This window comes from Osmerus mordax, chromosome 10 (genome assembly GCF_038355195.1).
Source record: "Osmerus mordax isolate fOsmMor3 chromosome 10, fOsmMor3.pri, whole genome shotgun sequence".
In the NCBI taxonomy this organism is placed as follows: domain Eukaryota; kingdom Metazoa; phylum Chordata; class Actinopteri; order Osmeriformes; family Osmeridae; genus Osmerus; species Osmerus mordax.
Genome location: NC_090059.1, coordinates 9,681,557 through 9,705,856, shown reverse-complemented (window position 1 = coordinate 9,705,856; position 24,300 = coordinate 9,681,557). Strand labels below are relative to the sequence as shown.

General features: G+C 45.0%; 4 protein-coding genes across 4 annotated transcripts; 2 read left to right on the top strand and 2 right to left on the bottom strand.

Moving 5' to 3' along the window:
* Positions 1-571: 571 nt before the first annotated feature.
* On the bottom strand, positions 572-5,039 carry si:dkey-220f10.4 (tubby protein homolog). Its single transcript, XM_067245261.1, has 12 exons — positions 4,998-5,039; positions 4,331-4,490; positions 3,888-4,121; positions 3,630-3,794; positions 3,358-3,495; positions 3,088-3,251; positions 2,696-2,854; positions 2,005-2,117; positions 1,814-1,928; positions 1,608-1,706; positions 1,312-1,483; positions 572-719 (listed from the first exon to the last, which is right to left on the bottom strand). Exons 1-12 carry the CDS (start codon positions 5,037-5,039, stop codon positions 586-588), a joined length of 1,695 nt encoding a protein of 564 aa, XP_067101362.1. The 3' UTR covers positions 572-585.
* Positions 5,040-6,005: 966 nt separating this feature from the next.
* Positions 6,006-7,682, top strand: cfap119 (cilia and flagella associated protein 119). The gene is made up of 7 exons (XM_067244359.1): positions 6,006-6,064; positions 6,165-6,328; positions 6,569-6,639; positions 6,725-6,841; positions 6,999-7,071; positions 7,174-7,287; positions 7,454-7,682. The coding sequence occupies exons 1-7, from the start codon at positions 6,021-6,023 to the stop codon at positions 7,615-7,617; spliced, it is 747 nt and encodes a 248-aa protein (XP_067100460.1). The 5' UTR covers positions 6,006-6,020; the 3' UTR covers positions 7,618-7,682.
* An 832-nt stretch (positions 7,683-8,514) lies between these two features.
* phkg2 (phosphorylase kinase, gamma 2 (testis)) lies at positions 8,515-11,641 on the bottom strand. Its single transcript, XM_067244358.1, has 10 exons — positions 11,495-11,641; positions 10,988-11,106; positions 10,718-10,893; positions 10,561-10,615; positions 10,403-10,468; positions 10,118-10,281; positions 9,950-10,040; positions 9,698-9,851; positions 9,076-9,201; positions 8,515-8,789 (listed from the first exon to the last, which is right to left on the bottom strand). Exons 2-10 carry the CDS (start codon positions 11,080-11,082, stop codon positions 8,544-8,546), a joined length of 1,173 nt encoding a protein of 390 aa, XP_067100459.1. The 5' UTR covers positions 11,083-11,106; positions 11,495-11,641; the 3' UTR covers positions 8,515-8,543.
* A 528-nt stretch (positions 11,642-12,169) lies between these two features.
* rnf40 (ring finger protein 40) lies at positions 12,170-21,131 on the top strand. The gene is made up of 20 exons (XM_067244356.1): positions 12,170-12,244; positions 12,737-12,879; positions 13,062-13,229; positions 13,427-13,703; positions 13,981-14,181; positions 14,502-14,623; positions 14,827-14,973; positions 15,234-15,308; positions 15,435-15,554; positions 15,733-15,912; positions 16,114-16,249; positions 16,560-16,681; positions 17,130-17,392; positions 17,620-17,737; positions 18,066-18,215; positions 18,758-18,970; positions 19,205-19,330; positions 19,660-19,800; positions 20,048-20,149; positions 20,535-21,131. The coding sequence occupies exons 2-20, from the start codon at positions 12,742-12,744 to the stop codon at positions 20,709-20,711; spliced, it is 2,976 nt and encodes a 991-aa protein (XP_067100457.1). The 5' UTR covers positions 12,170-12,244; positions 12,737-12,741; the 3' UTR covers positions 20,712-21,131.
* Positions 21,132-24,300: the final 3,169 nt, after the last annotated feature.

Below are 24,300 nucleotides of genomic sequence, written 5' to 3'. Positions count from 1 at the left end.
GGGAAATTCAGTAGTGTTTATTTGTTTTCATAAATTCAGTTGTCTTAAATACAGACCTTATTGTGCAACTCACTTAGACGTTGCACACAATATCCAGTGCAATGTAAAAAATATTTTAAGTTAATACTACAAATGGACTTATTTGTGATTTCGAGCAGTCTTCATGCAGTTAATGCTCAATTGAAATTTATATTTATGCACTATAGCAGTAAGGGTTTGAACCCTTTTGCAGAAGTGTTGATGCTTTTACATGCCCCTGTGCTTATCATACTTTAGTGATTATAATATACAGAGGAAAGTTTCTAACCACATGAACTCCTCGGAGGACAGAGATTAACCTCCAGATTGTCTAATGTTTTCAGCCTCAACGATAATCTACTAAAATAACAGAAATGGAAAACTAGTATTTTAAACTTGTTCAGTACCTCATAAATCTCTTTGAACATATGTTTGATAAAATCAGACCTTAAAAACAAAAACAACAAAAAACATGGCCAGAGCTAGAATCCACATTTACAATAAGTACAAATACTATTTGAGTAATAGTTGAGTTATCCACAACTGTTGAGCCACTGTTCTAGACTTTCACTCGCAGGCCAGTTTGCCATCGAAGGAGGACAGAGTGATGGCAAAGGCTTGGAGGGCACACATGGGGAAGCTGTAGTCCATGGAGAAGACATCCTCGGCCACGCGGCCAAACTGCATCGCTATGTAGTCCTCTGGGGGGGTTGGGTTGAGGGGAAACCAGAGAGAAAGGGGATCAGTATATAGTGAGATAATACAGCAACGTGTGTATGGGGGTGGGAACACAACCAAAGTAAGTCAGTAGATTAACTTCTAGTTAAGTGAGATCTGATGATTCTAGTCGTACACTCCACCTATTCACAGACATATATATATATATACATATACAATATATAATAGCCTAACAATACTAGCATGCTGGGGCTCATCTTGTAGAACTCTTACCACAACGGCTAAGTCCTCACTGCAGTGGCCTGGGTTTGATTCCACCTCTGGCCATTTACTGGCATCTATCTCTCTCGCTCGCTCTCTCCCCTGCCTTTCCTATCTTTCTACATTCCTTCACTATGAAAACAAAGAGGGCTGGCTTTTCTCCTTGACTTATTTTGTGACACCTGTCAATCAAACTTGAGCTGGAGGAAAGCGCAGAAGTTCAGGCAGGAATTGGGGTCTCCGTTTCTCATAGCTGAATTTATTTTATATTGTTACGAACATTGCTAGCATGTTGTAGGTGTGGTCGTAATCAAACCCCTTATGCAAACACCGGAGTATTTTTCCTTATCTTACCGTTGTCGGGGTGGACGATCTGAAAGTTTTTGACTGAGGCCTGAGTGACGCGCCCATGGAAATTGAGCACATAGGACTGGGTCTGCTCATTCCAGCTGGGTGACTTGTTCATCAGGTTGACCAGGTTTTCAGTATTCCCATTCTCATAGCGGGTCAGCAGAGATTCTATATCCTGAAGGGACGTTTGTAAATACAAACATGTATTTACATGACAGGAATGTAATATGTGTATATACTGAACAATAGTAGTTATGAAATTCCTAAACTATTTGGGGATGGGGTACCAATGGACTTACGCTTTTTGGACGAATGCACACTCTTTCATCATTGTCCATCATGCCAGGAATGATCACGATCATTTTCCTTGGGCCCTTAAATCCAAGAACATTCCTCTCCTGCAAAGAATTAAAAGCATGTATATTGTCTGCAGGTACATAAAGGTGTGCCACTGCATAAAATAGTTAAACAAGTCTGTTAAGAGTAGAAGGAAAGCTGCACTCACGTAGCAGATGGCAGCCAGCTCTTGACGGACTGATTCGCTCTCTTTGATGAAGGGCTTCTTGTCTGGGTTCTCTCCACCGTCGTATACGGTGAACTTCGTGCCCAAAACATTGGATCTGAGAGAGATGAACCTTATGAGATGCCTGATGTAGAATGCAGTGTAACATGGAGAGTATAGGACAGTTGGTTTACCTTAATTTGCCAATGTAACTGTTAGTGTCTCTAGACAGATCTGTGGGATCGATGGAGATGAGGTAATTGGAAGTTTTGCACTTTTTTCTCTTCCTGCCTGCCATTAAAAAAACCTATAAAAGAGAAGAGAAGGAGAGGACAAAGAGAGAGAATAAGGGAGTGCTCTCTGCCAATGACAGCATTTCCCCTAGGTTTACAGCTTTGGGGGGGGGGGCGGCGGCAGACCATGTAGACAGAAATGACATGCCGTCGTGTAAATAAGATAAATAACATAAGACCATTAAGTTGGTTTAATAAAAGAGCAAGCTATAGACCTGTTTTATAGGAAAGGTAACCTCAAATGACTTATTTTGTGATCTGGCTTCTTTTTTTTTTACTTGACCTTCCAGGGAGGGCGGGGGGTGCCGTTGGGGGGGCGGGGGCCCCCCCCCCCATAATATAATGGTAGGGGAAACACTGAGCCTACTGTACGTGCTGCCTCAAAGATGACCCAAAAACATAGCACAGACTAAAGAGGATGGGTATACACCGTAGCTCATTGGTAGAGCACCTCGCTGCAGATCAGGAGGTTTCAGATTAAAATCCCTTCCTGAACGTCACTGGGCATGAAAGCGTCTGCTAAATTAATACATTAAATGCTGCATCAACACTTTCAGCTTTGAAGCCTAATGACAATACTGAACAAACGAACCCTCTTGCCATCTTCCTTCTCCATGTGGAGGTAGTAGGTGGGATACATCCCCTTCTCCACACCCCTCCGATCACGTGTGATCCTACACTGAATGGTTGTATCCCTGGGGGCAGGACGCAGGGAAAACTGTTCCAGGTCCTCCACTGAGAGGGGAGAGGACTGAGAGGAGGGGGGCAGCATGTTCAAAGAAGAAAGTAGCAAATACTTATGTTCAGCGAACAAGAAGAAGGTGTCACACATGATTGGAGAAGAATGTGGTAAACGTGTTCAGAGAATGATATGAAACACACTGTGCTGCAATGCAGGCGTACATTCAACATACACAGTACAAATAGGCCAAACGACTGGGTGAGACATTCATGAAGTAATTCCAATGTGGTGTAATTTCTTACTCTTCCAATTGAGTCATTGTCTGAGGAGGACTGTTGCCTGGAGTTGGTGTTGAGGGATGCCAGGTTGGTCTTGGTTTTCTCCCCTTTTTTAATCTTTCTTGGTGTTTTTTCTCTCTCGAGAATTTCATCATCCCTGCTCTCATTGTCGCTTATTTGGCACCTTGCTGTAGAGGTTGAGACGCCAAATTTACGAATGTATTCCATGTGTAATTGTAATGTTCAAGTTCACAGTTAGGTTAGTGTCAAGTTGGTGCACAGCAGCTAACTTACATGTGTTGAGTTGTTTCTTTCTGGGTGTCAAGGGAATAGGGCTTTTCGACCAGTCCCTCCCCTCCTCATCATCTCTGTCCATCGGCATGTTTAATTTGGGAAACTCCATGACTGAATCTATCTGAATGACTGGACATTCTGGGACATTGAGAGACAAGGGTCACACAAAATCATATCATGGAATGGTTGTAATTTCAGCCCCACAAAATGCATGTTAACTTTGTTAATAAACATCACACGTGAATATCAGATTTACAAGAGAATGTAAGTACCTGGCTCTGTGTGTGAGTCATCAGCTCTGGCTCCTTTGTCTTTACTGTCAGAGGCTGGTCCTTTCACTTTGTCCTTTTTCTTGGTCTTCTTTTCTTTCTTCTCTTTCTCTTTTTCCCTCTTGTCCTTCTCTCCTTGTCCTTCTTCATCCTCAGTCTGTTCCAACTCTGAAGTACAGAAGTGGGGAAGACGGGTTCTGTCATTCATTTTCGACAAAGGGGAATCATTTAGCATCAAACACACACACGTTGAATTCTCACGTTTAGTTGCCCCTTTTTTAACTCCTTTCTTCTTGGTCTTCTTTTCCTCTACTTGTTCACCATTTTCTAGGTCATATTTGGGTTTGGGCTGTGAGTCCATTTCTAGGTCCATGGTCTTGGTAATGATGGGCTTCTCTGGTGTCATCTCCTCTGAGGCTCCATTTGTTTGGATACTAAGTTCTCCTAGGCTGATTTCCTCCAGTGGGTTGTCATGGGCATGTTCAACCTGTGAGTCTAACAGTAAAGAAACACGCACAAATATCCTTCAAAAGAGAGAAGGCTTTTTGTGTATTCATGGCATGCACTTTTAACCAAGATAGAGGGCTTGAATAATGTATGTTATATTACACTGATACAAATACTTACAGATATAGAGGTTTTAAGTAGCCTGATAATTCAACAAAAGCACAGCTGAGAACTAGGCCCACAGAGATCATGCTCACCATTCAAGGAGTTGTTGCTCTGGGATTGGCTAATCAACAGTGCCGTGTCATCAGCCCCACCAGACTTCTGCTTGCTCTTCTTGGGCCGAGCGTCTCGATTGGCTGTGACCATTTGGGCATCAGCCCGCCTCCTCTGCTGTTTCTTCATCAGAAGGGAGCGCTGTGAGGGATTCAACTGTTAATCTTAATTCCAAGACTGCATTAAATGTCTCACCAATAGACTAAAATGAACAACACTGGTGAATAAGGATGTATATATCTCCATTAACTTAGATTACATGAATGTCTGTTTTCTATTGCTGTGAAGTTGTTAGTTATATGGCAATGTTTTGTTAGCTGCGTGTGTTCCTCATGTGTGACATCATTTCCATACAATAGATGCATATCCTGAAAAGTAGGCCTCATTGAAATGATGCTAAACAAATTTAGGTTCATTTTGTAAGATGACACTGTGAGCAGTCTTTCAAAACCACAAAGGCCATACATTTTTTTTTATACCACATTGGATGAAAATATTACATGTATTTCATGTTAAGTTTTGTTGGTTGTTGTACATTGAGTCAAATCTGCATTCACAGGGCAATACAAACACGATTAGTTTATTTGGGTCCTACTGAGTTTGTGTTGCCTTTGGCCTACAAATTGTTACAGATGTAGCTTCTTTTACCTGATTGTCCAGCTTTTGTTGACGTAAATCAGGCTCCTCCATGGTCCTCTTGAGGTAGTTGATCCACAATAGAGAATGTTCCCAATAGACGCCCTCTGAAAACCCACAATATCAAAAACTCGTCAACTGTTGCTTCAAGTCCATGATATGGGAACACAAACTATAGGACTACTGACACAATAAAACCATTCTCTCTCGCTCTTTATCTTCATCTGACATACCCACCTGCACGCAACAGAAGGTAAAGTGGATTAAGAAGGGATAAGGCACTTAAACTCCAAGACACAGCACATGCAGTATGGACACTGGTGACCAAGCGGACCATGTCAACTGACTAGCTGATTTCAATTAAATAATCAATTAAATAAAAGATAAAAGATGCTTAAAAGGTTGATGGATATATGGTTACAGGTTACTACGTTTTTCATTACAAAGGCACATTTTGTAAACCAGTGTAATTTGTCAAAATAAATGATCTGCTGATTTTCAGGATCTCAATCAAATTATCGCCGATATTTTTCAAATAAATAAATGTATAATTGGGCATTTATCCAAGTGGGACAAGCGGGCAAAGGGGGATTGTGTTTTTGCTAGGACACAGGGCGACGTAAACAGAGAGGTGTCCAACTCTGCCAAGTACTCAGGATACATGTGTAAAGATGCACTAGACTTCGTTGTTAATTGTAATTGTGAAAACCCTATTTCATTTACCAATTATTATCCTAAGTTTATTCGCCGTTTTCAGTGGGAAGATAGAGCTGGCAAAATGGAATTGGATGGAAAAATAAAGGTAAATTGACTCGACAGTAGTTGGATCTTTTTCTAGCAAGGTTTTAGCTTAGGCTGCACACGCTAGTTTATTGAACTAGGATACTTATTTTTTTTGTAGGTACCCCATCGCTTGAAACCCAGAGTTTTGTTATGGTAGGTTTCATGAAATCTTTGCGAAAAGTCACGAAAGTCACTGAACTTTCAGACATTTAATTGTCAATGTGTCGTAGGGCTGACGTAAGCTACAATGATATGGACGAAATTGACAACATTAAGGCCATACCAGAACTTGAGAGGTCTGTGATAAAAAATTAAGATTCTTTAAATTAGCGCAACACGCACACACAAGCATTCACTGATATTTGGAAAATGTGATATGTGTTACATGTCGATAAGAACTTTATGCCGTGTTCTGGCTGTGGACTTCTCTGAGCCAAGGAAAGGGGTTCTGCTGGAGCTGTATGTGCACACAGTGCTGTTCTGCAGGGAGAACAAGTTCAACAAGGAACAAACATCTGCTCTGATCTCCATCGTCAAGAACATGCATCAGGCTAACACAGGTAATCCTCTCTACTCTGTGGTGTTTGCTATAACAGATCATTTAGTCAGGACTATGCCACAATGCACATTTTATAGGATATATGAATTAACATGTTCCTAGTTGATTGTATAATGATATTACTTTTATCTTAAGATGAACATATGACAAAAATATCATACAAAAGAAAATATATGAAACATATCCTGCAATAGTTAGTGACATTTACTGTAATTTGTTCTGTGTTCATAATTAATTATAGAAACACCGCTCAACAACGTGGACCACTGTTTTGCATACTGCAGTGAACTTCTGCTATGTCACTCGGTCAGGGTGTGTAGGCTTAAATACTCTACCCAAAGTACCTTTCCATTACTACCTAATTTTACACTCTTTTTCCTCTTTCTGCTTTCCCCAGCGACCTCCATTCAGCATTAACCTCTTCAGCTGTGATCAAGTCACCCACATCTTGAAGTACCTCCTCAACTCCTATATAAAACACTTTAATCTCTACAAATATATATTCACCCCTCAGGTAAACACAGGCATGCAGTAACGACACTCAGTCTAAAAGCCTATTCTATTATTTTGCCATTTCCCTGTGGAATGAATAAAGAGCCCATCTACAGTATCGATCTATTCTGGGAATAAACATGCTCTCCACTTGATGCCTAACTTGCACTCTTCACCAGGTGCGCCTGGACCTGACCTTGTGTTACTCTGGGTTGCCGGATGTAGAAGGCCCCCCCACCCCTGTGTTATTAGGTGTGTATGGTTGGCAACTGTCCAGAGGATATCAACAGCATTCGTATGACTGAGAGTATAATACAAAGGTCAAATTATGTGTTTTCCCATCGCTATATTTAGATACGCCAGATGCAAAACCTGTGACAGAACAGAAGCCAGAGACTGAACAAGAGGAGCAGCTGGGCATCGAAGAGCAAGCCGCTCTGGGAACATCACCAGAGGAGGCTGGGGCAGGTGACGTGCTTCATCCAGACCCATTCTTGCATCCCTGGGACCTTTAACATCCTTCATATCTTCACTACAGTCTCGTTAATACAGAGACTATGTCGTAATAGACACCAGGTTCTAAGTTAAGAAACGTCTGTCGTAACTCCTGAAACGTTGTCTATTTCTGCTGTAGAGGGTCCATCCCATAGGTCAGAGCTCATGGCCCTCATCCAGCAGGAGGTCAAGCAGGAGATGGTGAGAGTGTCTGCCCAACTGGAGCAACAGCTGAGGGCCAGTGCAGATAAGATGACCAGCAACCTGGCTTCGCTGGAGACCAGCCTGCAGGGCAAAAAGTAATAACAGCCAGGCCTCGAATTGCTTCCACTTCACACTGCATTTCACAAACCAAGATATGAATAATTTGTGGCCGCTGTCAGTGAGGAAGTGGATTGGGTAATCATGCCAACCATCGTGACAGAAAAACACAAAACAACAAGGTTCACATGCAATGTATAAGCAATGTTACTTTAATTATCATTATAAACTCTTTTTGTGTAATATCCGACGCATTAAATCATGTTTGTACAATTATTGTTCAAGACTTAGTGGTAAAAGAAATGTTTGCTCTGAAAAAGGAACATTTAGTAGAGAACATCGAACTACAGGAATGGAAAGGTACAGTATTGGTAGTTACAATGTATCGTGGGCTAATTGTATGTTCTGAAAGAGAATATATAACTAAGTATGTGAAAACGGAAATATGCATCCCTTTAATACAAATGTTGTATACATGTTCACATACATATAGAAAGTATTCTCGATTGAGGTCATTATAAAGGGTTTTAAACATACAGTACAACCACTCACCACTGAGAAGTTTATTACTGATTCATAAGCTGTCTGTAAACAAGTGATTAACAGATTATAAATACTTTGTAACTTTTTAAAGTGTGTACTGCATACAGTGGCTTAGTCATGAATTCTTTCTTCTAAAAACATTGCCTGCTAGGAGGAGTTACAAATAGCTCTCTCTCTCTCTGACCCAACAGTTAATATCAGATATTCCAAAATCTATCCCGACTATCTATAAATAACAAGCCATTGTGCGCATTAGGCTAGCAAAGGCCTCGGGTCCCTGAATTCCTCATATTGTACTTTAATCAGCAGTTACCAGTACACAGACAAATAGCAACACAACAACCTACACTCATATTAAAATACACAAGACAGGTTGTAAAACGACATAAAACCCAATGCAGTCAAGAAGGAGAACAGCGTGACCTTTAGGTTTCAAAGTCCTCCAAACCCAGCAGCATTATCTTCGAGGTGTTCTGGAACAGCGCGGCTCGGTTCTGCTCCTCCCCCTTCTTCACCCAGTGGCCGTAGATCCGGAAGGCGCAGCCGTCGATAAGTTTGCGTACGCCCCGTAAGGAGTACGGGTCCCTGGCCAGGACCTCCCGCGTGAGCGGCCTGCTCCTGCGGTAGCGACAGTACATCCTGATACAAGCCAGCACGCTCAGGATCAGCACCTGACAGGAGAGGGGGGGGGGGGGAGGAATTAAGACCCAACACAACATTTAGATGCCAAGTGTTCTTAGGTTTACGGTTAGAGTTAGAATAGTATCCTATTTAAAAAGTAAGTACTTTCATAAAAAATAAAACATAAGTATTTGTCTTTCAATTTTAAAGGCAGGGTCGGTAAGGTTGATCAGATTCATTTTTGTCATATTTGCTGACATAAACTTCACATCCTGATAGCAAACAATAAACAGCTGATTCAACTGTCAGTAGAAGCATATAAGCTAGACACTTTACCCTGAATGTCTTCCTGGGACTGAAGAGCCGCACATCGTCCTTTTGGTACTGCCTGAAGAAGGAATGGGCCAAGGCCTGCTCAGCAGTAAGGCGCAGAGCTGGGTCCACAACCAGGAGCCTGGATATCTACGCATGCAGCACAGACAGAGGGGCACATCCAACATAAACATTTCATTACGCACACATTTGTTCCTTTAAGATGGTCAAAAGTATAGGTCTCTATTCCGTTGCTCTTTACTTGGCAATAACACTACTATCTTATCACTACTGTGACTGTAGTCATTCTGATCCTTTGGTACACGAGCAGCCTCATGTGGACTGTGACTACTACAGCCCTTCAACCTGGCTGCTCAACGCAGCATCAAGACAGGAACTGTCTGAACGCAGCATCAAGACAGGAACCGTCTGAACATAGCATCGAGACAGGAACCGTCTGAACGCAGCATCAAGACAGGAACCGTCTGAACGCAGCATCAAGACAGGAACCGTCTGAACGCAGCATCAAGACAGGAACCGTCTGAACGCAGCATCAAGACAGGAACCGTCTGAACGCAGCATCAAGACAGGAACCGTCTGAACGCAGCATCAAGACAGGAACCATCTGACACACAGGAAGTCTCACCAGGTCTTTGACGGTGTCCGACCTGTCGTCCCACTCCGGGGAGTTGAACTGGTAGCGGCCCTCCATGATCACCCTGAGCATCAGCAGCTGTTTCCTGTGCCAGAACGGAGGCGAGCCCGCCAGCAAGGTGAACAGGATCACCCCGCATGCCCAGCTGCCCCAGAGAAGAGAAAGCAGGGTGCAGTGTCAAGGTGAAGCGTCCCAACTAGCACTATGTTGCGAGGTGTCGGCAGTGTTACCCACAAGACTTACAGGTCAACTTCCTTTCCATATCCTGGATGCATCTCATCCATGGAGCATTTCAATATTTCCGGCGCAAGGTAACCTGGTGTTCCACACAGCTCTGAAGGGCAGAAGGGAAATATGTCAAACACTGTAATACCTGAAGGGTTTTCTAGACTTATGTCGTTTCTTTCTGACCTCTAAGTTTCTCTCCTGGCTCAAGTACGACAGAGAATCCAAAGTCAGACAGCTTGATGTGTCCTTGGTCATCTAGAAGAACGTTTTCAGGTTTGAGGTCTCGGTGGACTATGTTAAGTGAGTGAAGGTATTGGACAGCTTCCAGGAGGGCTCGCATCATACACCTGAGAGAGGCACAGGCAACAAACAAAATATACAGGGAGGGTTGTGTTAGTGAGTTTCCAATTTCAAAATGTTCATATTTGGGATAGACATGGGGTTCAAATGTATTTCTAGAATACTCACCTGGTCTCCTTTTCACTTAGAGTGACCTTTTCTGTGAGGTAGTCAAAAAGCTCCCCCCTTTTCATCCTGAAAACAAATAAAATGTTTGGATAATTGTTTCACCTTTGAGCTTTGTGTTTATTGGCATAATTAGCACAGTTGATCCTAATTATACTTACAGATCAAACACCAAAAATATGAAGGTAGTTGACTCGTAGCAATCAATAAGAGTGACTTGGAAAAAACAGTACAAAAATCATGAGGATAGTCACCTAAATTGTCTTTTACGAACACACACTGTAACACACCTATGTTGCATTCAGAAAACAAACTCACTTATAGAGGAATGTCCTTTCACAGTGTTGAGGACTTGAATCTCCTTTAGAGTAGAGGTCTTCACCTCCTCCAGTTGCTGTGCTGTCATTTTCTCTGCTGTGATCTCTATAATCTTCACAGCCAGCTCCTGTCCTGTATATTTGTGCACACATCTGCGCACCACACTGCTCACCCCTCTAAAAGGACACATGCATTGAAACATCAATTACACAGACCGTTGGTTGAGATACGGGTGCGATAGTAGGATGGGGATACTGGGATATGACTTACCTGCCTATCACCTCCTTGGGATCATACTTCTGATAGAACTCCTTGGCCCCCACCCAATCTGGTAATTCATCTCCAATCACAATATCTCGGGTCATGGTGGCAACCCGGTCTTTGACAATCTAGAGAAAGTCACTTTCATTACTTGTACCAAGGACGATGGTGCAAGTCTAAACGTTCCTATCTGCTCACTGATGATGCAACATCACTTGTGAGGAAGCACAACAGTAGGGTTCATAATTTACCCAGCTAGGTAAGCTACAACGTTTAAGATAACTTTAGTCGCAGCAAATCAAATGTTATCAGGAGCATCACAAATACTTTTGCTACGTATGCGTAAATATGCTTGCTCATGGATAACGAGACGCGAGCTAATTCGTTTCAAGATATCGACCAGTTAGCTAGCTCATGCTAGCTAGCCGATGTGCCCTCTACAGTAGTACATTGTATTTATGCAATTACTTAAATGTTGGTTTTCATAGCCTGTAGCAATATGCTAACTCTACTCACCAAAGAAAGATGCAGTAAAAAAGTCCTCTAACTGAATGTACTGGCACTATGCACCATATTGCTGTCAAACCGTGTGTAACCTCGCCATTGCCAACTTCAGGTTTCGATAGTAAAGTTACATAAGATACCCAAGCAAAACTCTACAAGCACTTGACTTGAAACAGTGTGCGGATGATTGAATTGTTTTGCCAAAAACACGTGACTGATGACGTTTCAAATTTCGTTTCGTCTCACAAGCTACCTAACGTACATTTTTCACTGTCCTGTTACACAAGCACGGTCATTTTATGAGAATCACTTTTACTGCACGCAAAGTTGTCAAACACCCATTATTTCTCAATGTCTTTTAATCACTAAATGTATCATACTGTGTAATAACGGATAGGTAAAATTGTACTCTAACCAACGTTAGAGCGCTATCTGTTGTGTAGGGCGTCAACTACAACAACTATGCAGCTCTGGATCTTGCCCAGCAGGTGGCACTAGTGTACACGGTGTTGTTTAAAGCCTCGCGTAATTAACTTATTTTCGACAAAATTGGTTGAAAAGCTCCCGAACACCACAAAGCTTCGTTTCCCTGCCATCAGCATTATTAAATACATTTTGACAAGGCTAAACTAATTCTCCAGATTTTTTTTAACTTCCTGTCGAAACGGAAATGTTTGAGTCGTCATCTCCTGGCTGTGTTAGCAATAGCTGCTAGCCTTAGCCGCTAGCGATGTTGTACGACTGCTCTTGCTGCTGGTGAAGGTTTGTGATATTATGTAGAAATAGTGAAAATTAAGCATAATATAATCTAATATTGAGCATTAACACCTGCAGTATGTAATAAGATGATATTTATGGAACTAAATAGCTAGCTAAATTAACCAATTTATTAACTCGCAAGCAATATTATATTCTACAGATAGCTAGCTAGCTACTACTACTACTGTAGATAGTCAACCAAGCAAGCTTTAGTTTTGTCGGTTAGTTAGTAGCTAAGCTAGCTTGCAAGCTAAAAAGCAAGCTACCTAACCGCTTTCAAATCTAAGCACCATGCAGTAGCTACTGTAGTTATTGTAACACGGCGAATAGAACACTTGTTTGCACTAGTACAATTTATTTGAATTCACCATGCTACTACCGGCTAGCTAGCTTTGAATGGGCTTCCTAGCTATAATACAGAAGGATACCTGACTAATTGGATTGCTGTCACTATCAGATGTGATCCTCATTTCAGTTTACTTTCTTTTGTTGCAGAAGTCATGTCCGGAACAGGGGGAGGGAAGCGAGCCTCCGGCGGGGACAGTCCACCTGGTCCACCTGAGAAGAAAAGCAAAAAGGAGGAGAAGACCACCACAACACTTATCGAACCCATTCGCATAGGGGGAGTATCGTCAACGGTAAGTAGCATATTCTCTTCAAATTGGGGCCTGCCTAAAACACCTGTGATCTCCCGTTTCTTTCCCCCACCAATTATTTCATGACAGCGTGACTAGCACTGCGTTTAAGTCGGAAGAGCGAGAGACGGTAGAGTTCCGATGTTGACGTTTCGTCCCCGTCTGTGTCTGCTGTGCGTCTGCAGGAGGAGATGGACATGAAGGTGATCCAGTTTAAGAACAAGAAGCTGACGGAGCGCCTGGAGCAGAGGCAGACCATGGAGGACGAGCTGAGGGAGAAGATCGAGAAGCTGGAGAAGAGACAGGCCACCGACGACACCACGCTGCTCATCGTCAACCGCTACTGGTCTGAGGTACGTGCAGGCCATGACTCCTCAGGGCTTTGTAGAAAGATTGTTCCTCAAAGTGTCCCACCATGCTTATTTAAGTGGTACACTGTACATCAATACGATCTGCGTGGTTACGTGTGCTGTGTGTAGCCTTTCTGCTGCGACAGAAAGGCTTTTGTTTCATGGAACCACTAAGCTTATCTCCATCCCTGACCTGACAGTTGGAAGAGAACGTTCACATCTTGCGCCAGCGTCTTGAACCGGAGCCCCCTCCTCCCGCCCCGCCACCTGCCCCCGCCACTCCCTCGGCTCCGATGCCTCCACCCACCCCTATGGAAGAGGACGGTCTGATCCCTCCACCCCCCATCCCAGATCTGCCTCCCCCCCCACTCCCTGAGCCGGAGAACGAGGAGGAGCAGCTCCTCCAGCAGCCCCAGCCCCCGCCCCCTGACGGGGTTGAGGAAAGTCCCACAGAGCCACCCCAGGACTCAGCAAAAGGTAACCACAACGATCCATTCTTCTTCAGTCCATCTTTGAACGTTTTAAGTCAATATCAGCTCGTTTTTAAAGCCCCGGGCCACCAACGTTTTTGTCGTTAGTCTATCCGCTGGCTCTCAAAGATCACTATCTTTCGAGGGTTTCGATTGGTTTAGGTGCCTTTCAGTGGGCGTAATGTGAAGCCCTTTGTGACATTGCTCGTATAAAAGGGATAACATTTGATTGGATCCATGCATTTCATTCCAACTGTGCCTCGCTCCCTTCCCCTGGACTGCAGAAGCCCCCCCTCCCCCTCCGCCCCTCAGCGACAGTGCCAAGGCCTTCCTGGCCGTGCTGGACCACAGCGGCGAGGAGGAGCTCAGCCTGCAGCTCCAGGACAGGATGCAGTTCAGCAAGGACGCCGTGGCCTGCATGGTGTGCACCTTCGACAGGCTCCACAGCCGCATAGACCTCCTGTGTTCCCAGGTCCAGTCTGCAGGTAGGCTCCAGTGACTACCTCTCCGGAGACTGCTTCTCAGTTAGCCGTAGCGGCGACAGTGTGTTTGCGTGAGAGTCGGGCGAATGCCTGCTTCTCAGTTAGCATAACGGCAATAGTGTGTGTGAGAGTCTGGGAAAATCTGCCTGTCTCTGGACTTTCTGGTGCTATTATTTGGTCTGTTATTGCTCCGTCAGATCCTGAGAGCTGTTGAAAACTGGTGTACTGTATTCGTTTGACATCAGAAACGGTATCATCTTTTTAATGTAATTTTGATTAGAATGATGGTCATGTTCTAATGAGTTTGTGGTGGTTTGTGTTAGTGTCTGAGAATGATAGCCAGTCAGAGATCATCAGTGTGACCTGTACACTGCTGGAAGAAAATGGCAAACTGCAGGACCAGGCGTCCTCTCTGCAGGGCAGGAACCACAAGATGTCCATGGAGGTATGCCCTCCACACTCTAGTGTTTGTGTGTGTGTACAGTATGCCAATGCCTACTGTTTACTCATTCACTCAAGCTGATTCCTCTCCTTGTGTGTGCGTGTGAGACTGTTTCTGTGTGTAGTCCTGTGTGGGTTTTTGTGTTGTGCGTGTGTGTATTTGATCATGCCTATTGTTGACTCTTCCACGGATGTGTCTCCTCATAGTACAACGAGCTGGTGGACAAGGTGACCAGCTCTGAGACCAAGGTGTCTGAGATGGAGACCGCCGTGGAGGACCTGCAGTGGGACATCGAGAAGCTCCGCAAGAGGGAACAGAAGCTCAACAAGCACCTGGCCGAGGCCCTGGAGCAGGTGTGTGTGTGTTAGTCTTGTCTGTGCATTCCACATGGGATCCCTGTGTGTTTAGCATTAGCATATTTTCAGTGTAGCCGTGTGTAATATTATTGTCCGGCTGTACTGGCGTGAACATACGTTCTCGTATTCAAAACGTGTAGCCGTCTTTTAAACAATGTTAAAACCAGCTGTTCCAGTTGTGACTCGCCAGCTGGTGCCGCTGGGCACTGTTGCTCTGTTCCCTGTTGACTTAAAAACGGCCTTCATGTTTTGTGCAGTTGAACTCTGGGTACTATGCCACAGGCAGCTCTGGAGGACTTCCTGGAGGTCAGATCACCCTGAACATACAGAAGGTGAGGGCCACTGCGTTCCCTCCTGAACACACCCCTAGTATATACGCACATGGACACGCACTGCAGCGCGTTGGTCACTTCCTGTCATATTGTTGTTCTCCAATGCTTTTCGTGTTATCGTGTTAGTTTGAGAGCCTGAATGCAGAGCTGGAGCAGAACCAGGAGCTGGCTAACAGCCGCATGGCCGACTTGGAGAAGCTACAGCTGGAACTGCAGGAGGCAGTGAGGGAGAGTGAGAAACTGAAGGTACAGCTGTCCTTCACTGGGTGAAGTTCCACTGTAGACAGTCAACACCGCAATCACAGAACCAGACGCTAGCACAACATCTCTCAAACTGATGCATCGTTTAAAAAAAAGATAAGAATATTATTTTTCAATTCAACTAATCCTGACACGGTGAAACTGTGACGCGTCCTCCCTCCAGATCGACCTGCGGAACATTCCGGAGGAGGTGGTGAAGGAGACTCCGGAGTACAAGTGCCTCCAGTCCCAGTTCTCTCTGCTGTACAACGAGTCTCTGGGGGTGAAGACTCAGCTGGACGAGGCCCGGGCTCTGCTCCTCACCGCCAAGAACGCCCACCTCCGCCAGATAGAGCACATGGAGGTCAGCCTCCTAGCACACACACACACACACACACACACACACACACACTCACATGTCTGTGTCCATAATCCATATTGTTTGTGCCATGCCAACGCCCCCCCCTCCCCAGCGGCAGTGCCGAGGGGTGGGGGAAGTGGGACGGTAGAGGGTGCTGTCGGCCCCCCTGACTGACCCCCCCCCGTCTCTGGTTGTCCCCCTCAGAGCGACGAGCTGTCGCTGCAGAAGAAGCTGCGCACGGAGGTGATCCAGCTGGAGGACACGCTGGCCCAGGTCAGGAAGGAGTACGAGATGCTGCGCATCGAGTTCGAGCAGAACCTGGCGGCCAACGAGCAAGCAGGTAACCCCATGCCTCGGCGTCCTTCCCACCCAATGACGCGAGCCGTTTGTCCAGGGTTTCTTCTCCCCTCCCCCCCTTCTGAAAGTTAGCGAGCGATGGGCCATTTGTCACCGCGCGATGCGACAGTGTCATATCTTGAGGTGCGCCTCACGTTCTGCCGGTGAGGAGGAGGCCGTAGACCCATTTGTTCAGCCTCTCTGCAGAGTCTGCGGACGTGACACTGCGCAAGCCAGCCTTCTCCCTCCCCTCTGTGCGCTCACTCGGCGTCGAGCTCTCTCTCCATCCGCCTGCCGTTCCTCTGTGTTCCCAGGTCCCATCAACAGAGAGATGAGACACCTCATCAGCAGCCTGCAGAATCACAACCACCAGCTGAAGGGAGACGTGCAGAGGTACAAGCGGAAGCTGAGGGAGACGCAGATGGAGATCAACAAGGTATGCCGGCAGCGTGCCGCCCACTCACCCGCTCGCTGGCCACAGCAGATGTGGGGTCACGGGCGTCTCGCTTTTCACACGCTCTCTGGTGTGAACGCCTGCTCCTCTACCGGGGAGGGGCGCCGCTCGGTGGTAGAGCGTTTGACGGCAGATCGAGAGGGTGAAGGGTTCAACCCCCTCCCACACACACACACACACACACACACACCCAACTCCTCCAGTGCGCGTTGCGTACAAATAGCTTCTGCTGAATGACTAGTTTACATAGCTCCCTGAACAGAGATGTTTCATTCACTGTGTTTGAGATAATACTTTATTAATTTCCAAATTTGGGTGTTGACTCATGAACGTGATAGAAAAGTAAGACTTTGGATGGTAAAGCAACAACAGTTCCATTATGGAAGTTTCCCCAGTAACGTTGGTTTGTCCGTTTGGGTCCGTGGTTCAGCTGCGGTGCCAGAGTGGAGAGACTGGAGTACTGCTTCTGGAGGAGACGTCTAACGAAGGAGGCCTGGACGTGAAGAAGGAGGAGGACGAAGACCAGGAGGAGGAGGAGGAGAGGAGGAAGGAGCTGGACAGGCAGCGGGCCAGGGAGAGAGAGCGGGAGGCCGAACGAGAGCGAGAGAGGGAGCGAGAGAGGGAGAGACAGCGCAGTGAAGAGCTGAAGAGGAAAGACTCTGACACACTGAAGATGCTGAGGGCCGAACTCAAGTAGGCTCTGCTTCAAATTGAATTTAAAAAAAATCAACTTTTAAAAGTGTAACTTGTACTAATACAAATTCTCACTTATCAGTAACAACTCACACACGCACACAAACATACAAACAGCAATGCAATTAAGTAGGATTGAATTCCAAATAAAACCCCTTCAATGCATTGAAGATGGCTGAGAAAGAGGGAAGATGAAACCCTAACCTTCCTCCTCTCCTCCACTCCAGGAAGGCCCAGGAGTCCCAGAAGGAGATGAAGCTGCTCCTGGACATGTACAAGTCTGCCCCCAAGGAGCAGAGAGACAAAGTGCAGCTCATGGCCGCCGAGCGCAAGTCTAAAGCCGAGGTCTGTGCCCCTGGTTAGCCTCCTCCACCTGCATCGTCTTCACCCTTTGCATGCGCTTTCCTCACCTCGACAAACATTTCACTGCCAATAAAACTCTGTTCACGTGCATATGGCAATCGACTTGAATTAAAAGCTACGCTTTCGATGTCGTCACACCAGTTGTAACTGGACCTAAAGGAGATATTCATTCTGTTGCATTCCATCCTTCTCTTCCTCCCTCTCTCTCTCTCTCCTCTCTCTCTCTCTCTCTCTCTCTCTCTCTCTCTCTCTCTCTCTCTCTCTCTCTCTCTCTCTCTCTCTCTCTCTCTCTCTCTCTCCTGCCCCTCAGGTGGACGAGCTGAGGGTGCGGGTCAGGGAGCTGGAGGAGAGGGAGAGGAAGGAGAGCAAGAAGCTGGCTGACGAAGATGCGCTGCGTAAGATCCGGGTGGCAGAGGAGACCATAGACCACCTGCAGAAGAAGCTGACTGCCACCAAACAGGTACACGCGCGACAACACCAGGAACCGAGGAGAGGAACTCGGATGATGGTGAAGTGAGGAACTTGAGTTCAAGTGGCTGTCATTGCAGAGATGTTGAGTCATCATCATGTCACCAAACTGCTGTCAGATTAGTATTTCTTCCCCACACAGATCAAAGATAGACTATTTCCGGACAACAATACTGAGCCTGTCGATCAGGTTTCTAGATTTGATTTTGTGACGCAAGCAGGGTTAGCAACTAAACATGAAACCAACCTTTCTCTGAATGATTACCTCTCCCTGAACTATGTGTCCTCTTTCTTTTCACGGTTTCCCTTTCTCTCGTTTTTTTCTTTTTTCACTTTTCTTTCTGTCTGTTCCTCTTCCCCTCAGTTTTTCTTTCACTGTTTCTCTTTCACGATTTCTCTTTCTCTCTTCCTGTAAATCTCACTTTCTCTCTGCCGCCACCCCCCTCTCCCCGTCACAGTGTCTCTCTTCCTCTGACTCTCTTCCTCTGACTCTCTTCCTCTGACTCTCTCTCTGCCCCCTCCCACTCCCTGAAGGAGGAGGAGGCGCTGCTGAGTGAGATGGACGTGACGGGCCAGGCCTTCGAGGACATGCAGGAGCAGAACAGCCGCCTGATGCAGCAGCTGCGGGAGAAGGACGACGCCAACTTCAAGCTGATGAGCGAGAGGATCAAGTCCAACCAGATCTACAAGCTGCTGCGGGAGGAGAAGGAGGAGCTGGCCGACCAGGTGCTGACCTTCAAGACCCAGGTGAGAGATCGCCCCCCCCCCCCCCCCCCCCCCCCTCCCCGGATCACGTATTGGTTTTATGTCCTCGGGAATCATCGGGCAGCGTTTGTTGACGGGAGAGGTGTGAAAATGGGAAATGGCTTGTCAAATGAGTAATTGTGCTCTCGAGGTTGCTTCGAGAGGTTGCTGTTTGGACTGGTTAACTGGACCTTGATGACCAATACTTGATTGGTTCCTTTTGGCTGTCTGTCACAGGTTGATGCCCAGCTGTTGGTGGTCCAGAAGCTGGAGGAGAAGGAGGGCATCCTCCAGAGCTCTCTGGCTTCTCTGGAGAAGGAGCTGGCCCTCCGAACCCAAGCTCTCGAACTGAACAAGAGAAAGGTTAGGATACATCATCACACGCTGCATCACACAACAAAAACGATAACGCAAATTCATCACAGTTCTCGAATAATGCATTACGGGTTATGAACTTTAGCATTTCCTGTTGGTTACATGATTATTCAAACATTTCCAGGTTTGGTAACTGATATAATCTCACATCAGTTTTATGATTTGCTGAGACCAACTGAATAGCGCCTTTCATCTGCAAAACCAAACCACCATTATAGCGTCATGGCAAAGCCACAAAGATTCTACCATGTAATATGCCAACAAGAGTGCTATTTCTTGGCTGTGCGTACGTGTTTGTGTGTGTGCGTGCTGCCCAGGCGGTCGAGGCAGCCCAGCTAGCAGAGGACCTGAAGGTGCAACTGGAGCACACACAGGCCAAGCTGAAAGAGATCCAGGTGTCTGTGGCAGAGAACCGCACGGCCCGCGAGAGGGAAAGCGGCAACCTCAAGAGAGCTCAGGTCCGCACTCACACCACCACACACACCTGCTTTCAACACACACCTGTGTTTGACACACACACACAGCTGTGTTTGACACGCACACACACACACTCTCCTCTGCACTCATTGTATACAGGCATTCTACTCACACAGGGTTTCTGGTACAAAAGCACATGTATTTCCATGCTTTATACACAGCTAACAACTGTTTCAATGAGCACCTCAGGGCGCAGATGTAACTTGAATCTGCTTCCACGCTCCTCAGGAGGATCTGTCCAGGCTGAGACGGAAGCTGGAGAAACAGAAGAAGGTGGAGGTGTACACGGACGCTGACGAGATCCTGCAAGAAGAGATCAACCAGTACAAGGTACACCAGAGGATCTTATTTGAACCTACAGGCCTCAACCAGGCAACGCCCTTGCCTGGGTCAACACATGTTGGTTCTTATGAGGGAGTTGAATTTTTGCTGCTTTTTCAAAACTGGGCCAATGTAAAAAAAAAAAAAAAAAACACTAAACGCATTCCAGATTTTTTTTATGTGCAGACTGCATAGGTTTTATTTATTTAAATTTGTTTATATAAATAATGCGAGTAGTATTACTGTGGTGGATATGATTTTTATAAATGTTTTGCTTATGGGAAGGCAAGGCTATCGAGCTCCTGGCATCAGTTTGGAGCGTATTTAGTGGAACGACTGGAAGTAATCCTGCCTGTTTACCTCCCTCTTCCCTTCCCGTGTGCTTGTGCTGCAGGCCAAGCTCCGGTGCCCGTGCTGCAACACGCGAGACAAGGAGACCGTCCTCACCAAGTGCTTCCACGTGTTCTGCTACGAGTGCCTGAAGACGCGCTACGACACCCGGCAGAGGAAGTGCCCCAAGTGCAACACGGCCTTCGGCGCCAACGACTTCCACCGCATCTACATCACCTAACTTTGTCCTGGCACCCCGCCATGAGGACAAGCGGGAAGGGGACAGAACCAGGGGAGGGGAAGCAGAACTGAAACGAACTAAAGGGTGGATAAAGAGGATGTGGTCGTAGGGGTGGGTGACGGATCTCGGAAAGCTTTGGTTTTCTGGTTTTATTCTCAAGTTGGGTCGGGGGGGAAGGGGTACTTGTTTTACCGCATCATTGACAGTTGGTGCTAGTGACCAAACGGATGAGCCGTGTTGTGACTGAGTGAGACTGATGTGCTGTAGTAATAAACAGAAACGCTTGGTCTTTCGCAAATATTTGTATATTCCAATGCCCTGTTCTAGTTTCCGGTGCGTGTCTGTTTCAGATCTTGCTAATGTTTCATTCTTAACTTTTAACTGAGCCTGTTGAAAAAAGAAAAGTTGTTTTTAATCTTGGTTTTCTGTTATCAAATTATTGACAGAATTAGCTACTGGACATAAAGCCTTTAGGAGTTCAGAGCTGACGTGCATACATAAATCAAACATCTTGTAGAAATTACATTTTTCCCGAGACAACAATATAGCATGGGACATGCTTTATAGGCACTTTTCCCTGAGCATTGCTTAAAACCAATGCCTGTGACTTGCTGAGGCAATGCTGTTGATTTGGTTTGGGCCCAGTCCAACATTTACTCACAAGCATGGTTAGGATCACCTTGGACTAGATCCTGGGTTTTGGGACAGTGTGACCTACCCATGCTGGAGAGCTCCATAACATCTGCAGGCTTTAGTGCCTCATTACTGATGACATCATCCCAGTGGAGGGACAGTTTATATGAATGTTCGCACTGGGCTTAACCAGCTTTTCCAAGACTGCTCTGTTAAAGGTTACTTGAGCATTTTTTTAAGTATAAAACCATCTGTCCTGACAAAGCTCTGTCACAATTTGAACCAAGAAATTGCTTTTCTTCCGGTTTGATGGTGGACATAATGTGGACTTGGTAAACTTATGTACATAGTTTGAGGAAAGCATTTAATATCAGTAATGTTGGACATTGAACCAATTACGTGTATCATGGATTTCTGCAAACTAAGGAATTACTCCACAAGATTTTGATGTTAATATTTAAGTTTTGTGTCTGCATGGGAAATTGAATCGGTAAACATGCCTGTTGCACACAAAAATGTTTCAAGCAGATATTAAGCAAATTGTGTATTGCCTTTTACACAAAGCAACGCTTGAAGATGCAGTGACCTGTTTAGTGTCTTGTGCATTGTCTAGAAACTTGTGGATATAACATTTAAAGATTAAACTATAGAGAGCTAGACAGGCCCGCGGGGGGATGACGGAACACGTTGCCAAATCGACAAAATATTTAAATATCACGTGAAAGGAAGAAAGAAATCCCAAATGAAACCCATGCGTTACTCATAGATAATGAGGCACATTTACTTGGAAGTTTGTCTTCGAATTACATTTACTTGAATGCACACGTTACATCTTTAAGAAGATACTGTTATAAAGATACAGCTTTATAGAAGGGTAGCCAACCCATAACCCTATAGCTGTTTCAAATACTGTTTTTGTGCTCTCTTGACGACGGGTCCAGCTCTTTGCCAGATACTTGTGTTTCTTGGCAATGGTAAGTGAATGACGTAGGACAGGCGTGGTAATAACAATGAGAACACTATTAATTCCAGACTATACAGGCTTTGCCCTCCAAGTTAAAGTAAAAGAAAGAGCGTGATGGGTGGGGTCCTTACATTTAGCCTTTTTGGATTAAAACATGTATTTAACAGTGTCTGTTCAACTTTTTCGTTTTTACTTAGACAAAACGTAAATTGACCAAACAGTGAAGTTTCCCGCGAGTCTCGACGGCTCCTTCGCACACAGCCGAGTACAGTACACATAGGAAATGACTCATAGGAGTTGAACTGTTAGCGTGGGTGTGTGCACTATTAAAACAAGGCGCAGACTACTCGGAGTGAGTCATTCTGATGCTAGCTTTTCCATGGTGAAAACCAGCACGGATTGATCAGATGAACTTTCGGGAATTGCGTGTATAGCTGACGACGAGTACAATGGATTCGAATATTCTCTGTGCGCTTTGTGGATTTATAATAACAGTTGGATCTAATCTCTATGGTGTCAATGGACAAAGTAAGTGATTTAGATTATGGCATTTTTGTACTATATTGAAACTTTATATTGGCTGTGAAAAATGTTTATGTGAATTGTTTAGACTGTGAAAACGATCCGTAATGGTTGTAGTAATGACTTTCTTAAAATGATAGAAAACATTTCCCGTACTTTTTACGTTTGACTGCATGGGAATTCGTGTTTCATTAAACATCGTAATCGCATGGCCACTCCAAAGGAGTCAGATAATAGGGCTACCCGCTGACGGGGTGGCTTCCTCCACCAGCTGCACGTCTCACCGGTTCCGCATTCCAAAAGCCTTATTTCACCTCGTCTAAGCCCTAGGGTGAACAGGACAGACCAAGCTCAATGGACAAACACCATCTACGTTTGTTCGAATCAGTTAAAAAGAAATATTCACATAAAATATGTACCGTGCGATTTTTGTTTTGGTCTTTTCCAATAATATTCTAGGAACAAACGAGTCGCTTCCTTCCTCCTTCCTCCAAGAATCAGACCCCTTGGAAATTGAGACTTCTATATTCATAATCCAGCTATCTCACAACAGCTGAGAGTATTTGGTGACTTTTAAAGAGATATATAAGAATTACCGAAAACAATGTAGATGATCAAGACACTTCTGAGATGTTCACAATGTCTAGACTGAGCCAGCTGTAGAGGACTGGCCTGGACAATGTAGCACTATGGATAGGCTATGGGGTTTTCAGCTTGACACTGATTTTCTAAGGGTTAAAAACGTTGACTGTAACACTAACTCAATACAAGCCCACAGTGAATCACTAAACAGAAACACACATGTGTGCATAAAATGTATAATTCAATCCAGAACAGTGGATGAAAAAGGCCTTCAAGACAAGTGTTGTTACATATGGGTTTCTTGACAACCCATACTGACAGATGTGAATATACCATAGCTGACCTGCTTCCAGTTTCCTGCAAGCTCATGCCTCAACTTCTGCCTTATGCTGAGTGTGTCATTCAGCAGTGACGTTTCGGTATCGTTTTTCACAGAGTTAATCACAGTTGGATGTGCAGTCAGCACCAAAATTCAGCACAAGTCTTATCATGGGGAAGTTAGAGTACAATTAGAGAAGAAAGCTGTAGTTATTTCCATAATACATTTTTTATGCACCCTTTTGTGTTCACATCCACAATGATGAAAATCATGGTTTATTGACTCATTTTAACCTCAGTATTTTTTTGACATTTTGTAATTTTAAGCTGCCTTTAAACATCTGGCCAGGGACAGCAGATGAAAATTAGCCTCTCTGGCTCACTTACAGTTTTGCTGTTGATTGGTGTGCATTGTCCCTGAAATAAATGACATTGTCCCTAAATTAAAAAAACAGAAAACAAATTGGGTGTTGGACCCATAGACCAAATCACACCTCAGTGTACATTTGACTGCACTGTTGCTTCTATCTGCGGTTGCAGTAGAAGGATATTAGACTTCTGTATGTGTTT

Bases quoted from the DNA above. Each gene is read 5' to 3' on its own strand.
- si:dkey-220f10.4 (XM_067245261.1), bottom strand. From the start codon at position 5,039: ATGGAGGAGCCTGATTTACGTCAACAAAAGCTGGACAATCAG. The intron at 3,252-3,357 runs GTAAGTTAGCTG...CAACCTCTACAG, and splicing joins AAAGAAACAACTCAACACAT to CAAGGTGCCAAATAAGCGAC. The intron at 2,855-3,087 runs GTAAGAAATTAC...CCCTCCTCTCAG, and splicing joins ACAATGACTCAATTGGAAGA to TCCTCTCCCCTCTCAGTGGA.
- cfap119 (XM_067244359.1), top strand. From the start codon at position 6,021: ATGGACGAAATTGACAACATTAAGGCCATACCAGAACTTGAGAG. The intron at 6,329-6,568 runs GTAATCCTCTCT...AATTAATTATAG, and splicing joins CATGCATCAGGCTAACACAG to AAACACCGCTCAACAACGTG. The intron at 7,288-7,453 runs GTGACGTGCTTC...TTTCTGCTGTAG, and splicing joins ACCAGAGGAGGCTGGGGCAG to AGGGTCCATCCCATAGGTCA.
- phkg2 (XM_067244358.1), bottom strand. From the start codon at position 11,082: ATGACCCGAGATATTGTGATTGGAGATGAATTACCAGATTGGGTGGGG. The intron at 9,202-9,697 runs GTGAGACTTCCT...CTGCATGCGTAG, and splicing joins CGGACACCGTCAAAGACCTG to ATATCCAGGCTCCTGGTTGT. The intron at 8,790-9,075 runs GTAAAGTGTCTA...CTCTCCTGTCAG, and splicing joins GTCCCAGGAAGACATTCAGG to GTGCTGATCCTGAGCGTGCT.
- rnf40 (XM_067244356.1), top strand. From the start codon at position 12,742: ATGTCCGGAACAGGGGGAGGGAAGCGAGCCTCCGGCGGGGACAGTCCA. The intron at 12,880-13,061 runs GTAAGTAGCATA...GTGCGTCTGCAG, and splicing joins TAGGGGGAGTATCGTCAACG to GAGGAGATGGACATGAAGGT. The intron at 13,704-13,980 runs GTAACCACAACG...CCTGGACTGCAG, and splicing joins ACCCCAGGACTCAGCAAAAG to AAGCCCCCCCTCCCCCTCCG.